Below are 15,057 nucleotides of genomic sequence, written 5' to 3' on the forward strand. Positions count from 1 at the left end.
GGCTCCAGGTCCCTACCTAACCCACCCCCTGCGATCAGAGACCTCACCACCAGGCCACCCACCCAAATCTCTGCTCCCCTCTCGAGATCCCCAATCTCAGTTAATGGCAGCAGGGCCTGCAAGAAACCCAGCCTCCCAGGTTTCCCACCCGCCTCTAAGGCCCCCCGCCCCCAACTCACCTACCTGGAGCAAATTCCAGCCAATGTAACTGCTCAAAGTGGGGAATGCCTCCTAAATCATGCTGGGGGTGCTAACAGTGTAACATCTTTGCTCAAAAGATAAATCAGCCAAATATAGCGCAGTTGTGACTGTGGATCGATAAACTGAATACAGTAGAGGTGTATATGGAATTTTGCAAGGGGTTTGATTCAGTGTCTCAAACTTTACCAAAAAAAAGGTGTATAACAAGAAATGTAGGATGAATAGAAAATTGACAGACTGGAAACAAGGGCTGGAGTTGATCTGTGTTGTTCAGATTGGAAGTGGTATACCTAGGGGTTAATGTTTGGTCTACTTTTGTTATGTACTACGCTCCCTGAGGCTGTGCAGTGCTGAAGGGGTACCGTGCAGCCGGTGAGCCAGCTTTTAAATTGAAAAAACCAAGCTTGCGCGGACTTTCACATGGCCCTTTTTTTGTAATTCATTGATGGGATGTGGGCGTCGCTGGCTGGGCCTGCATTTAGTGCCCATCCCTAATTGCCCTTGAGAAGGTGGTGAGCCGCCTTGAACCGCTGCAGTCCATATGGTGTAGGTACACCCACAATGCTGTTAGGGAGTTCCAGGATTTTGGCCCACCGACAGTGAAGGAATGGCGATAGAGGTCCAAGTCAGGATGGTGTGTGGCTTGGCGGGAACTTGTAGGTGGTGATGTTCCCATGCGTCTACTGCCCTTGTCCTAAGTGGTAGAGGTCGCGGGTTTGGAAGGTGCTGTTGAAGGAGCTTTGGCGAGTTGCTGCAGTGCATCTTGTAGATGGTACTCTGCAGCCACAGTGTGCCGGTGGTGGAGGGAGTGAATGTTGAAGGTGATGGAGTGCCAATCAAGCGGGCTGCTTTATCCTGAATGGTGTTGAGCTTCTTGAGTGTTGTTGGAGCTGCACTCATCCAGGCAAGTGGAGAGTATTCCATCACACTCCTGACTTGTGCCTTGTAGATGGTGGAAAGGCTTTGGGGAGTCAGGAGGTGAGACACTCGCCACAGAATTCCCAGCCTCTGGCCTGCTCTTGTGGCCACAGTATTTATATGGCTGGTCCAGTTCCTGATCAATGGTAACCCCCAGGATGTTGTTAGTGGGGGATTCAGCGATGGTAATGCCATTGAATGATGGTTAGAGTCTCGCTTGTTGGAGATGGTCATGTCCTGGCACTTGTGTGGTGTGAATGTTACTTGCCACTTGTCAGCCCAAGTCTGAATGTTGTCCAGGTCTTGCTGCATATGGACACGGACTGCGTCAGTATCTGACGAGTCTCGAATGGTGCTGAACAGTGTGCAATCAGCGAACATCCCCACTTCTGACCTTATGATGGAGGGAAGGTCATTGATGAAATAGCTGAAGATGGTTGGGCCTAGGACACTGCCCTGAGGAACTCCTGCAGTGATGTCATGTGATTGAGATGAATGACCTCCAACAACCACAGCCAACTTCCTTTGTGCTAGGTATGATTCCAACCAATGGAGAGTTTCCCCCTTGATTCCCATTGCCTTCAGTTTTGCTAGGGCTCCTTAAGGGCAGTCACTCTCACCTCACCGAGTTCAGCTCTTTTGTCCATGTTTGGACCAAAGCTGTAATGAGGTCAGGAGCCGAGTAGCCCTGGCAGAACCCAAACTGGGCGTCAGTTAGCAGGTTATTGCTGAGTAAGTGCCGCGTGATCGCACTGTCAACGACACCTTCCATCACTTTGCTGATGATTGAGAGTAGACTGATGGGATGGTAATTGGCCAGGTCAGATTTGTCCTGCTTTTTGTAGATAGGACATACTTGGGCAATTTTCCACATTGCCAGGTAGATGCCAGTGTTGTAGCTGTACTGGAGCAGCTTGGCTAGGGGCGCAGCTAGTTCTGGAGCACAAGTCTTCAGTACTATTGCCGGAATGTTGTTAGGGCCTATAGCCTTTGCAGTATCCAGTGTCTTCAGCCGTTTCTTGACATCACGTGGCGTGAATTGAATGGGCTTAAGACTGGCATCTGTGATGCTGGGGACCTTAGGAGGAGACATCTGTGTTGGCTATTCTTATTATTTTCAGTTTCTAGATGGTTTTTCTATTCCATCTTTTGAGTAAAGATTGCATTATTTTTCCTACCACCAACCATAGCCAGGGTCTATAGTTCCCTGGACTTGTTCTATCTCCCCTTTTAAAAATAATAGGAATAGTATTAGCTGTCCTCTGGCACAATACTGTTTTCTAATGAATTTTTATAAATATTTAATAGTGCCTGACATAAGTCATTGCCACACAAATGGCAAGATTCATGAAGTAATACTGGGCAGCCTGCTGGTGGCGCTGTCCAGGGAGAGTATAAATACTCTGGCTCAGGACATTCTTTAACAGGAACTAGTGAAGGACACAACTAGACCTTCATGTTGTAAAACAGTTGATTAAAGCTTTGTTTAACACTTAGCCCAAGTGCCTAGTAGTTTTCTTACGTCAATTTAATCAACTGAAACTTGCTCCACGCTCTAAGTGATTTTGGGAACAGATGGCTACAACTACTACGTCTGGTTCCCTTCTACATATTAATCCATCATGGAAAAACTACTCAGACCCACCCGTCTTGAACTGGACCCAAATTCACCTACAACTGCTAAGGTATGGAAACACTGGTATCGTACCTTCAGCAACTTGCTCGGGGCTTGTGGTGAGAATGTTCCTGATGAGTTACAAATGCTTGCCAATTATATATATCCTCATGTGTTTGATTATATCGAAGACTGTAGACTATGACTCTGCTATCCAAATACTGCAGCAACTCTCTGTTGAGGCCCCAAATGAAATTTTTGCTCGGCCCTTACTGGCCACAACTCGACAACAACCTAGGGTAGCACTTGACTAATTCCTTCAAGAGCTTCGCAGGCTCAGCAAAGACTAATCTCAAAGCTGTCTCAGCTGAGCAGTACCAGGAGGAATTAATTTGTGATTCTTTTATTAATGGAATTGCATTTCCCTTCATTCGCCAGCAACTGTTGGAGAATAAAACCCTCGAGTTACAAGCTGCCTATGACCAGGCATATTTTCTGGACTTAGCAAAAAAAAATACAGATGCCTATCTTTTAGTGACTCCGATAAGCCTTAGGCAGACGCCCTCACTGATGACGACCCTACCCTAGCGGCATCTTGGCAAAGAAGTGTTTCTTCTGTGGAGGTGCATTTCACTATAGGAAATTTTGTCCTGCTCCGAATGCAACCTGCAATCATTGTAGTAAGAAAGGTCACTTTTCTAAAGTATGTCAGTCAAGAGCCTCTCCTAGGGTTACAGCTGCTATCTATAAAATTGCTCCCTCCCAAAGAGCCACTACTAATGTTACAGCTGTCAAGTATAAAACTGCCCCTCCTCCCATCACAGCTATTTTTCCCCAAAGCCTGTCCCATACAGCCACATTTTGAGTGCACTAATTGACTCATGCAGCTCCGACAGCTTCATTAGTGAGCAGGCTGTCTAAGTTAAAACTGCGTATTTACCCCTTGGACAGGGAAATTGCAATGGCTCCGACGACACTGACCACCCACTCTTCTGGCTTTTGTCTTGTCAACCTTATTCTCAATGGCTGCACTTATTTTTCCACCTGGCTTGGGGTGCTCAAAAACCTATGCAGTGATGTGCTCCTGGGACAGGATTTCTAGAAGCAACACAAAAGACTCACTTTTGAGTTGAGGGTCAAAGCCAGAGCTTACTATTTCCAAAGTACCACTGTGTGCTTTCGGCAGCTTCGCTTGACAAGCCCTCCTTGTTTGCCAATCTTTCCCCCCCAATGTAAGCCCATAGTCACTAAATCACGATGTTTCAGTCAAGATGACCTATACTTTATCGAGGCAGAAATCTCTCGCCTTCTAGCGGATGGCATCATTGAGCCATGTTCATCTTCCTGGTGGGCTCAAGTCATCATTAAAAATCCTCTGAAGCCACACAAGAAACGTCTTTGCATCGATTACTTGCAAACTATTAACCAATATATCGACCTGGTTGCCTACCTACTACCATGCAGAGGACATGGTCAATAACCTTGCCAACTACAGGGTATTTTCAACTTTTGACTTAGAGCGCATATCATCAAGTACCGTTAAAAGGACTCTGACAAGAACTATACGGCCTTTGAGGCCAATTGTCGGCTTTACCAGTTTTGTCACCTTCCATTTGGGGTCACCAATGGGGTGGCCATCTTTCAACAGGCAATGGACAGCCTAGTCAAACAGGAGAACTTAACGAACACATCACCATTGCTGGTCATGACAAGAAGCACGGTGCCAACCTCCAGAAATTTCTTGACGTTCTCAGTCATCGCAACTTAACCTTAAATGAGTCCACATCCGTGAAATCAGTCAACATCCTTGGCTACTGGGTGGGCAATGGTGTCATCAAACCGGATCCGGAATGACTGTCCGCTTCAGGAGCTCCCTCCTCTGCTCTCTCCGTTGGGCCCTCGGCATGTTCGCCTATTATGCGAAGTGGATACCCCACTTTTCCAACAAGATCAGCCCCTGCTTCACGCGAAGTCATTTCCGTTGGAGTCAATAGCTATTTCAGCTTTTGACCTCGAGCAACAACTGGAAAAAGCCACGCTTCATTCCATTGATGAAAATCTCCCTTTTGTGGTCGAATGCGATGCATCAGAGGTGGCGATCTTGGCTACCTTGAATCAAGGTGGTCGACCCGTTAAATTTCTGTCAAAACTTTGCAGGGTAGCGAGCTCCATTATCCTCCTGTCGAGAAGGAGGCTACGGCGATCATCAAAGCAGTATGTAAATGGAGTCATTTTCTCGCTCGTTGGCATTTAATGCTTATAACTGATCAGCGCTCTGTGGCCTTTAAACTGGATAACCGGAAATGCACTAAGGTCAAGAACAAGATACAGCTCTGGAGAATGGAATTGGCCGCCTTTGACTACACCATCCCTTATTGACCCAGCAAAGATGATGTGGCCCCGGATACCCTCGCGTGTGCATTCTGCTCTTCCATGTCAACTTCGACTCTTGCGGATCTTCATACTGACTTAAGCCATCCTGGCGTTGCACTTTGTGCAATCTAAAAATCTCCCATTTTCTACAGAAGACGTGAAAAGAACATGCTCCACTTGTAGAATTTGCGCTGAATTAAAACCGCAATTCTTCCGTCCGTCGGATGGCTCGCTCATGCACGCTACACAGCCTATGCAGCGACTCAGCATTGACTTTAAAGGGCCACTGCCTTCAACGCAAAACACCTACTTGCTTACTATGGTGGACGAGTATTCACGCTTTCCTTTTGCTTTCCCCTGTCCCAATATGCTTACTTCCACAGTGATCAAATGCCTCGATCAGGTCTTTTCCCTTTGCAGTATGGCCAATTTCATCCACGCTGATCGGGGTCCCTCCTTCATGTCAAGCAAACTCAAAAGTTATCTTTCCCAACGGGGAATCGCCACAAGTAAAACAACACCGTATCAGCCGATTGGAAACTGACAGGTTGAGAGATACAACACTATCATTTGGAACGCTGTTCGTCTTGCACTAAGGTCTCGCAACCTACCAGATCAGCAGTGGGAAACTATGCTCCCTGACGCGTTGCATTCCATCACGTCTCCTTTCTACATCCAATGTTACTCATCACGAACGATTCTTCGGGTTCCAGCGTCGCTCCACTCATGGGACATCCCTATCATGGTTGGCAGCTCCTGGCCCCGTGCTGCTCCGAAGATTCGTCCGAGCCTCCAAGAGTGATCCCCTCGTCGACGAAGTGGAACTAACGGATGTCAATCCTACATACGCATGGTACCCTGATGGGCGGGAGTCCACAGTTTCACTTCGGGATCTGGCTCCCTGCCCAACCGGTCCCACAGACCCAATCGATAGAGGGATCCTTATTAACGATGCCGATACTCTGCGCTTCTCCGAGGATGACGCCCTACCCGGGACGTCAAGGGATCTGCCAGCTACTCCGCCGGATCAACCCGGGAAACAGAACACTCCCTGGGGGATGATCACCCTAAGCCAGGACGCCGGTCAATCACCGACTACTGAGTACGATGAAGTCAGCTTGCCGCCTGCAGGGGCCCACACCTGGAGTCACGATCTCCCCAGTCCCCCCTCCGGTTGATCAAGGCGACATGGGCTCTGCCAGCCCACCGGTATGAACCAAGCGACCCAGGGACCAAGACTCGGTCCGAGGAGACGTGCCTTCCAGCCACAGAGATCCAAACGACTGCGGCTATTCGTAGTCCGACTAATCCCATAGAAGGAAGTCGCCGGACTACCAATCCTTCAGGCAGGAAGAATGTCATGAATCAACTGAGCGGCCTGTGGGTGGCGCTGTCCAGGGAGAGTATAAATACTCAGGCACAGGCCCAGCGTGCGCAGGACATTATTAACAATAACTAGTGAAGGACACAACTAGACCTCCATGTTGTAAAACAGTTGATTAAAGCTTTGTTTAACGCTTAGACCAAGTGCCTAGTAGTTTTCTTATGTCAAGGGGTATACACTGGAAAGATGCTGAGTGATACATTTGTTCAAGCCAGTGGTTGGCTAGAGAGTGCTGTGTGTAGTTTTGGACACCCCATTATAGAAAAGATATTAAAGCTATTAGCATGCCTCTGCCCACCTCCTATGGGCTCTAAGTTAGAGAAATAATAAGTAGCTAGTCTTTGTGATGGAGAGCTGAGTGTCTTCAGTGTACATGTGGAACCTGATGTGTTTTTGGATATGTTGCTGAGGAGCAGCATATAGATTAGATCCTTGGGGGACTCCAGGGGTAACTCTAGGATGGGAAGAGAAGCCATTACAGGAGATTCTGTGACTAGCGTGGAACCAGATAAGGGGTAAGGACAGTCCCACTCAGCTGGACAACGGAGGAGAGACGTTGGAGGAAGATGGTGGTCAACAGTATCTAAGGCTGCAAAAAGGAGAAGGGATAGTGCACCAGTCAGCAGAGGATGTCATGTGACTAAGTGTCCTCTTGACAGAAAAGCTGAGGGAGATTGGGAACTTGTAAATGTGCCAAGAACAAGGAGGAAGTTCTTTCTGTACTTCAGTAGAGGCAGTAGAAAAGAGGCAAGCATAAAAGATGCAAACAGGCTCAAAACATAGGACAAGCACAAGATAGAAGTATTCACTAGAGGAGACATGAACATGGTTAACCAAAGCAAATTTAATATAAATGAAATGGAGGTCCGAGACAAGGTAAATGGATTCAAAAAGCAATAAATCCCCAAAGAAAACCAGCATTTATCCTCTACTGCAGACCAGAGGGGAGAATTAAGGCATTGATAATCATGAAGGAGTCAATGAACAGTGGGAACCAACCAGTAGATTGGAAACAAGCAACACTTATCAAAAAGGTCAATAAATCAGACAGGCAACTTAGACCCACTGGTCTTGCTTCAATCCTGTATAAAAAAGGAATCAATTATGAAATGTAAACTTGATTATCTATACAATAACAACTTAATAAACTGTAGTCAATATGGATTCAGAAGGGGGAATATCCTGCCTGACTAATCTGACTTTTGAGGAAGTCGTATCTAAAATGGACATTGGTAAGCCCCATGACATATATTGTACCTGGATTCCAGAGGCATTTGACAAGTTCCACACAAAAGGCCATCAAAGCTGTGGGAGTTCAGGGTACATCATTGGTATGGATAAAAAATTGGCTGAGGAGTTACATAGGGATGGGAGAAAGTAGAATGAGGTGTCCTGGGTTTCATTGCTGGGACCATTACCGTTTCTAATTTATAACCACAACTCAATGCAAAAGTGGACAAATTTGCAAGTAATACCAAACTAGGACGGTAGAGCAATCAGAGGAGGCAGCTCAGAAATTACTAAATGAGTTGGGGCAAATATGTAAGTAGTTAGAACAATGGTAGATTAAATTTAATGTAAACAAATATAAAGTGCTGCATATCAGACAGAAAATGGACAACACATTTACTCCATGGATAGTGTTTAAGTAGCTAAGGATGAAGGTGAAAAAGACCTAGGAGTCTTAGTCGACTTGATGCTCAATATGTTCAATCACTGCAGAGCAGCAATCAATAAAGGCAATAGAATGCTGAACGATATAGCTGAAACAGTAGAACACAAGTCAGAAGTCATGGTGAAATAATCTGGTCAGACTACACCTAGAGTACAGTGTCCAGTTCTGGCCAGCATGACAAAGGAGTAATTTAAGAGCCACAAAGTTGATCCCTAGTCTGAGGGATGTTATAAGGAAAAACTTTGGTATTTCAGCAATGAAAGGAAGCATCCAACAGGTAATTTTTAGTATACAAGATTGTAAATCCTATTGAAAAGGTAAATCCAGAAAATTACTATAAATTGCAAGGGTAAGACAGGTTTATAACCAATATCAGGAAGTTTTTTTTTTTTTTTTAAATAAAAGAGTGAACATGTGGAATGGACTCCTAGAGTGTACTGGAGGTAAAAACCTGGAATTAATAAATTAGATGCTGTAATGGGGAAATTTATCATGCTAAATAGATCAACTAAGATGGGCCAAATGGCCTTCCTCCTTCATAATTATCTTGCAAATTAATCAGATTTGTAATTTAATCCAGAATCATCTAGTCTAACAACTTGGCTTTTTTCTGCTGAAGAGATCAGGAGTATACAATGGGCTTTCAGTATTATTGGTGGTATATCATTAACACCGAGGCATGCTACTCATGTTCGCCACATGCTATAAATTGCAGATTGCTACTCAATGGGAACATAGGTTCACCTACTGAAACTGAAATCTGCTGTGAAACAGATGGAGCTGAGGGTCCAAACAGTACGAGTCTACAAATTTATTTAGGTGAACACCAATTTTTAGCCCTGAATGTTGTACTTCAAGAGCTACCACAGTAACTCTAAGGTAACAGCCAAAAACAGGGTTTTCATATTCACAACTCACTTATTATTGAACCAGAACATGAGAAAATGACATTCTCTTACTTCATTTCTTCCTATTCTTCAGCAGTGATCAGAATTGGTCAACTTTATAGAGTAGAGACACAGGTCAGCTGCTCCCAAATATAAGGTAACAAATCCAAACCAAATTCAGAAGCTGGATACATTTTTTTTTTTTTTTAAGTCTGAAGAATAGAGATGACAAAACATCCTCACTGGTTGGATAACTCCATTCTGTAGAATTTCTATTTTTAAAAATGCATCATATGCCCAACTTTGACCTTCACTATGCTCTTTCAGCAGCAGTGAAATAAAGACTTGCATTTATATAGCACCTTTCACTACTACTGGACGTCCCAAAGTACTTTGAAGTGTAGGCACTGTTGCAATGTGGCAGCCAATTTGCACACAGCAAGCTCCCACAAACAGCAATGTGATAATGACCAGATAATCTGTTTTGGTGATGTTGATTGAGGGATAAATATTGACCAGGACACCGGGGATAACGCCCCTGCTCCTCTTCGAAATAGTGCTATGGGATCTTTTACGTCTACCCGAGAACACAGATGGGGCCTTGGTTTAATGTCTCATCTGAAAGACGGCATTTCTGACCATACTGCACTGGAATATGAGCCTAAATTTTCTTTGTGCTAGTCACTGGAGTGGGACTTGAACGCACAACCTGACTGAGGTGTGGGGGTGCTACCAGCTGAGCCACAGCTGACACTTGAGGAAATGCTCACAGCAGATGTACTGTTGCAAAAGCTACAATCCAACATAAGGTGTGGTTGCTTTACTAGGAAGCCAAGGTATTTTATGCAGAAACCCATGAATGCAGAACCACCTTTACTTGGATTATAACTTATCCCAGAATAATGAGAATATGCATATTATGAATTCTAATTAAGCAATCATATCAAGGGAAATATTCCATTTTCTCCACCATACACTTGAATAGAAATATTAAAGTACATTCCCAGATTTTTTCCGGGGGGGGGGGGGGGGGGGAGGGAAGAGCTAGTTGGCCAAGTCAACCAGCATGTTCTAACACACCCAAATAGCCAGTTACTGACTGACTATCAGTTGATCCTGAGAGGTGGTCAATTTCCAACCATCTGATTGAAGAATGGTAAATCTTAAATGAGAAAAAAATTAGCATGATGTTTTCACAGCATCTAAAACTTGGTATACTGTACAATATCCTTTCTGCCTAACTTGATAAAAATAAAATGATGGAATATTCTAAAAGTATACAATTCTTTCTAAGATGCCCCAGACGACCACTCGAGCATTGCTCTGGACACAACAGGTTACTGACTTGTAACATCCCTCAAGCCCGTTATTATCTCTGCACCTGCAAAGTAATCCTAGTCAGAGAGAAAGCCAGACTGCTTCTTACATTTTTTTTTATTGTTAACCAATGAATGTTGGTCAAAGGTTATGCTCAATTGTACAACACGGTACATGGTGCTGGGGGAAAGCATTTGTAAAGTTAATTTTGGAAGAAACAGACCAACATTTTATATCAATAGGTGTTCTATACTGCTAGTGGTTGCATTTTTAGCCATACAGCTTTTAAAGTCAATATACATTGGAAATCTTTTCTTGTATGATCAGAAAATAGTTGCACAATTGTACAAATGAAACATTGTAATCTAGCTCATAGCTATATTAAACTGCAAACACAATAACTGGTTGTATTATCCAACACTGATACCAAGACACGGATGCATCAATGTTAGTGCACACATCTTAGGAAAAAAATCTATTGGAAGCACAGTATTTCAACTTGCTATGGCAAACTGCTTGAACATTATAAAAATACTAATGCTCATGCTTCGGTGCATGTTTCTGATGCATCAAAACAGTATGCTATATTACACTGCAAGTAGAAATACTCCACAAAGCATTTTGATGCATGTGCACAACATTCACAAACCAGTCTTCAAGAATTGCCAGCCGTCCCTCAGCATATAATGAAAACAAAAATCTCACCTGCAATTACAAAAAACTAGATGTTTATTCATGATGTAAATCAAAACTTTATCTGCAATAATAGCCACAAAAAGAGCGCAATAGAATTCTCAATCATTATTTTTAGCCTACTGGGCATGTTAAATGCTCAACTATAAATGGCAATTTCAATAAACCATCATTACAGATAATAAATGCTGATTTATGAGTGCATAATACCAATGGGAATTTAGCTGAACCAAGTACAGAGGAAGCAAGGGCACAGAATCTAAGTTCAGTTTATTACAGTAAATCTTCAATGACTATTAATCAAATCTGTTTATTTAGCTCAGGAAATGTGGCAGTTTTGACAGACAGCCAATTGTCAAGACAACATGCACTGTCGTTCCTACTATCGTAATTTGCCACTCACCACTGGATTTAATAATGCAAGTTACCTCAGTACCTCATCCTTGTATCTCAAGAACCACCATTCACCCAAAATGTGCGCACATACATTCACTCACTCATTCTCCCACAAGCAGAAGAAAAAAACACCTAGGTACCAGCGACACAAATATTAAGTGTAATACAAAACCTCTGTGCCAACATCATTTTACATATACAACATTGAGTGGTCTGATCAATACATACAAGTATTGCAACCTTACTAACAATTCATTCAGAATTTTAGGGAAAAAAGGTGCCAAAGAAGCAAAGATGCAAGATTAAAATCACACAAATGATATCTTGCACAAAGTTCACACTTTTTGAGAAGGTGTTTGACTGGCCATTCATCATGTGTATAATATTGAGGTAGTATACTGTCCCCTCCTTGGGACTGATGTTTTCATATGCTCCCCTGCCAGAAAGGCCCAACATTAAAAAATTTCATTACTATATGCTGCATTTCAATTTGGTTTATACAGACACAGAAAACCTAATGCCAATGCATTGCTCGCTGTGTCTTGAGCAGATAGCAGGTCCTAGTTTCTAGCTGGATTGCTATCTGTTGAACAAGTCTTTGTGAGCAGGTAGGCAAAGAAAACCATCTATGATGATAGGACATGAAACACCAATCTTACTACAAAGATGTTCAATCTGACACGATACTGTATTCAGATGTTACATCTCAGTTACTGAAATTTAGACCTGAAATTTTGCAGACCCCTCTTAATTTAAGGCAGTTTGCTTAAGTCCTCACAAAGTATCAATTGTTCTATATTAACTTTATACACCTCTAATGGCAAGCTACAGCGACCAAGCCAAACGTCATACATGCATTTTACTGAAATTAAACATGCCTGTTCAACAAAAATCAGTATATTTCCTGAATAGTTCCAGCTAAGTTCTGTTAATTGTTGTACTGTAAAATGCTTAAAGGGTATTTACCAACTACCTTAAAAATTTACATCCAACTCTCACAGGCCTAACTGGTACAATACTTTGGCAAGGTGAAACACTACTGTTATTAGCTGTACAGTGCTGCTTGTTCCTCTGCTGGTGGTTCAGCTGTTTTAAAAGAACATAATATAAAGTAACTGCACTCTCACATCGCTTCAAACTCATCAATACGCTGTTTTGTGTTGCCTTGCCGGATCTGTCGAAGGGTCTTGTATTTGTCACGGCCTGCCTTAACATTCTCAGCATGGATGACATCGTTTACGGTTTTCTTTGTCTCATCGCGGGCATGGGCCAATTCAGAACTTAGTGCCTGTTAAACAAACATGGTTTAAGTGGTCTTTCAAAAAAAATTCACAGCTTGTATCTAATGTCTTAATTTAACTAGAAAATGGGATGATCAAAAACATTTATTTTTTTATTTTTTTTTAAAGTGTGTTCTTGACGCTTCAAGGGTGTAAGAAAATAGATGTTCACTTTGGATTCTTAACAGCTGAAGGATCATTCATCTAGAGGGTGTGCCGAATAGAATTTCAGCCAGATTATCTGCTGAATCTCCTAACTACATAGTCTACCTTCAGTGATCTTTTACATTTCAAATGTACATAGTGTTTGTGGGGGGGGGGGGGGGGAACTTGTCACAAATTACATTACTTATAAATAAAGTATATGGTCAATACACAGGAACCAGAATAATTTGGGGTTCCAGATTTCTGATTCCAAGTCATTTACATTTATTACAATAGGCAAAGGTTTATAAATTAAAAACCCTCAAATGGCTAGACATGTCACTTTGAAGCTTTTAGATTGGTTAAAGTGACAGGATGTTCTTCCGCGTACCATTTCAAAATGGATATATACTTGAAAAGGAAAAAACTGCAGGGCTATGGAGAAACAGCTGGTGAGTGGGACTAATTAGGTAGCTCCTTCAAAAAGCCAGCACAGGCATGATAGGCCGAATAGCCTACTTCTGTGCTGTGTGATTCTATGCTCTCATAGCAGAGACGAAGAGGTTTAAGCAAGAAATAGTAATTCTAATTCAATTAAAAATGGTATGAGTATTATTTCCTTTTTTACAGAACTGAAAAGAAGCTAAGCATGCCACACAGTTCTGATAGGGTTGCATGTATTAGAGGTCTAAAAATAAACCTAGCCAACAAGAATTTAGCAGAAGATAAATTGCAAACTAAGAGACGCTGGAAGGAAAAAAATGAATAATCAAGTGTTAAAATTAATGATGTGGTTTATCAGACTAGTTCACGAAGTAGAAACCAATGCTGAACATAGTCATGAACAAACATTTGTTTAGCACTTAATACTGCAAAAAAAAAGTCTGACCAGAGCACCAAGAGGGAAATTAGATGGGGTGTCCAAAGAATTGAAAACGTCAATTTTAAGAGGGCTTTTGAGGGCTTGGAAGATATGCAGCAAGGTGGAGGGGTTAGAAGAGAGTTCCAAAGTGGGAGGCAAGAATCACTGATGGCTCTGGCACCAATGGCAGAGCAGAAAGGTGACAGATTTGGATCAGTGGCGGGTGTGATCAAGGACATAGGGATACAGAGGTAGGGAAGTGTGAGGAGGCAGAGCAAATTACAGATGAGAAGTTCACAAAGGAGGACACAAATAACCTCCCAGAGATGTCAGGGAACATAGGTACTAATGAGGGAGAGAAACTGAAAGAAATCAGTATGTGTTGGGGAAGTTGACGGGATTGAAGGCCAATAAATCCCCAGGGCCTGATAATCTACATCCTAGGGTACTTAAGGAACTGGCCCTGGAGATGGTAGATGCATTGCTGGTCATCTTCCAGAGCTCAATAGACTCTGGAACAGTACCCATGGATTGGAGGGTAGCTAAAGTTACCCCACTATTGAAAAAAGGTGGTAGAGAAAAAGCGATGAATTATAGACCGGTAAGCCTGACATCGGTAGTGGGGAAAATGCTAGAGTCCATCCATTATAAAAGATGTAATAGCAGAGCACTTGGAAAGCAGAGACAGGATCGGACAAAGTCAAAATAACAGAAAATGCTGGAAAAACTCAGCAGGTCAGGCAACATCCGTGGACAGAAATTTAAGTTGACGTTTCGGGTCGAACCCTTCTTCAAAACTGTAAGGACTCTATTCCATTCTCCCAGTTTCTCCGTCTCCGCCGTATCTGCTCCGTTCAGTCCGTAAGGGTGACCCCGAGCTTCCGGTCGCCTGTCATTTTAATTCAACGCTCCATTCCCACTCGGACCTCACCGTCCTTGGCCTCTTGTATTGTTCCACGGAAGCTCAACGTAAACTCGAAAAACAGCACCTCATCTTCCGATTAGGCACTCTGCAGCCTTCCGGACTCAATATCGAGTTCAACAATTTCAGATCATAACCTCGGCCCCTATTTCATTTTTTCTTGTATTTTTCCCCACTCCTTTCCTTTTGTTTCGCTCACACACCTGGCAGCTATCCCTTGCCCTGCCAGTACACTTTACACCCAATCTCAGCCTATTACCATCTCGTCTAGCTTCTAACACCTTTTATTGTCTCTTTTTTACTTCTTTTGTTTCTTTTATTCTTTTGTCCGATCGCAGCCCTGCCTCCGATCTATCTTTTCTTTCCAGTTTTGAAGAAGGGTTCGACCCG

The 15,057-nt window shown here is 43.1% G+C and overlaps 1 protein-coding gene across 7 annotated transcripts in view; it reads right to left on the reverse strand.

Annotated features, from left to right (window-relative positions):
* Positions 1–7,315: 7,315 nt before the first annotated feature.
* The window catches only part of LOC147111838 (radixin), a 97,963-nt gene continuing 90,221 nt past the window's right edge, over positions 7,316–15,057 (reverse strand). For all 7 annotated transcript variants that reach the window (XM_085999115.1, XM_085999119.1, XM_085999114.1 and 4 more), the window contains one exon: positions 7,316–12,747. In XM_085999115.1, the coding sequence (XP_085855241.1) occupies positions 12,583–12,747 (165 nt within the window). In that variant the 3' untranslated portion in view covers positions 7,316–12,582. The remainder of the gene's footprint in view (positions 12,748–15,057) is intronic.

The sequence above is a fragment of the Somniosus microcephalus genome, chromosome 10, assembly GCF_052327205.1.
Source record: "Somniosus microcephalus isolate GS21.2 chromosome 10, FLI_Smic_1.0, whole genome shotgun sequence".
Lineage (NCBI taxonomy): Eukaryota > Metazoa > Chordata > Chondrichthyes > Squaliformes > Somniosidae > Somniosus > Somniosus microcephalus.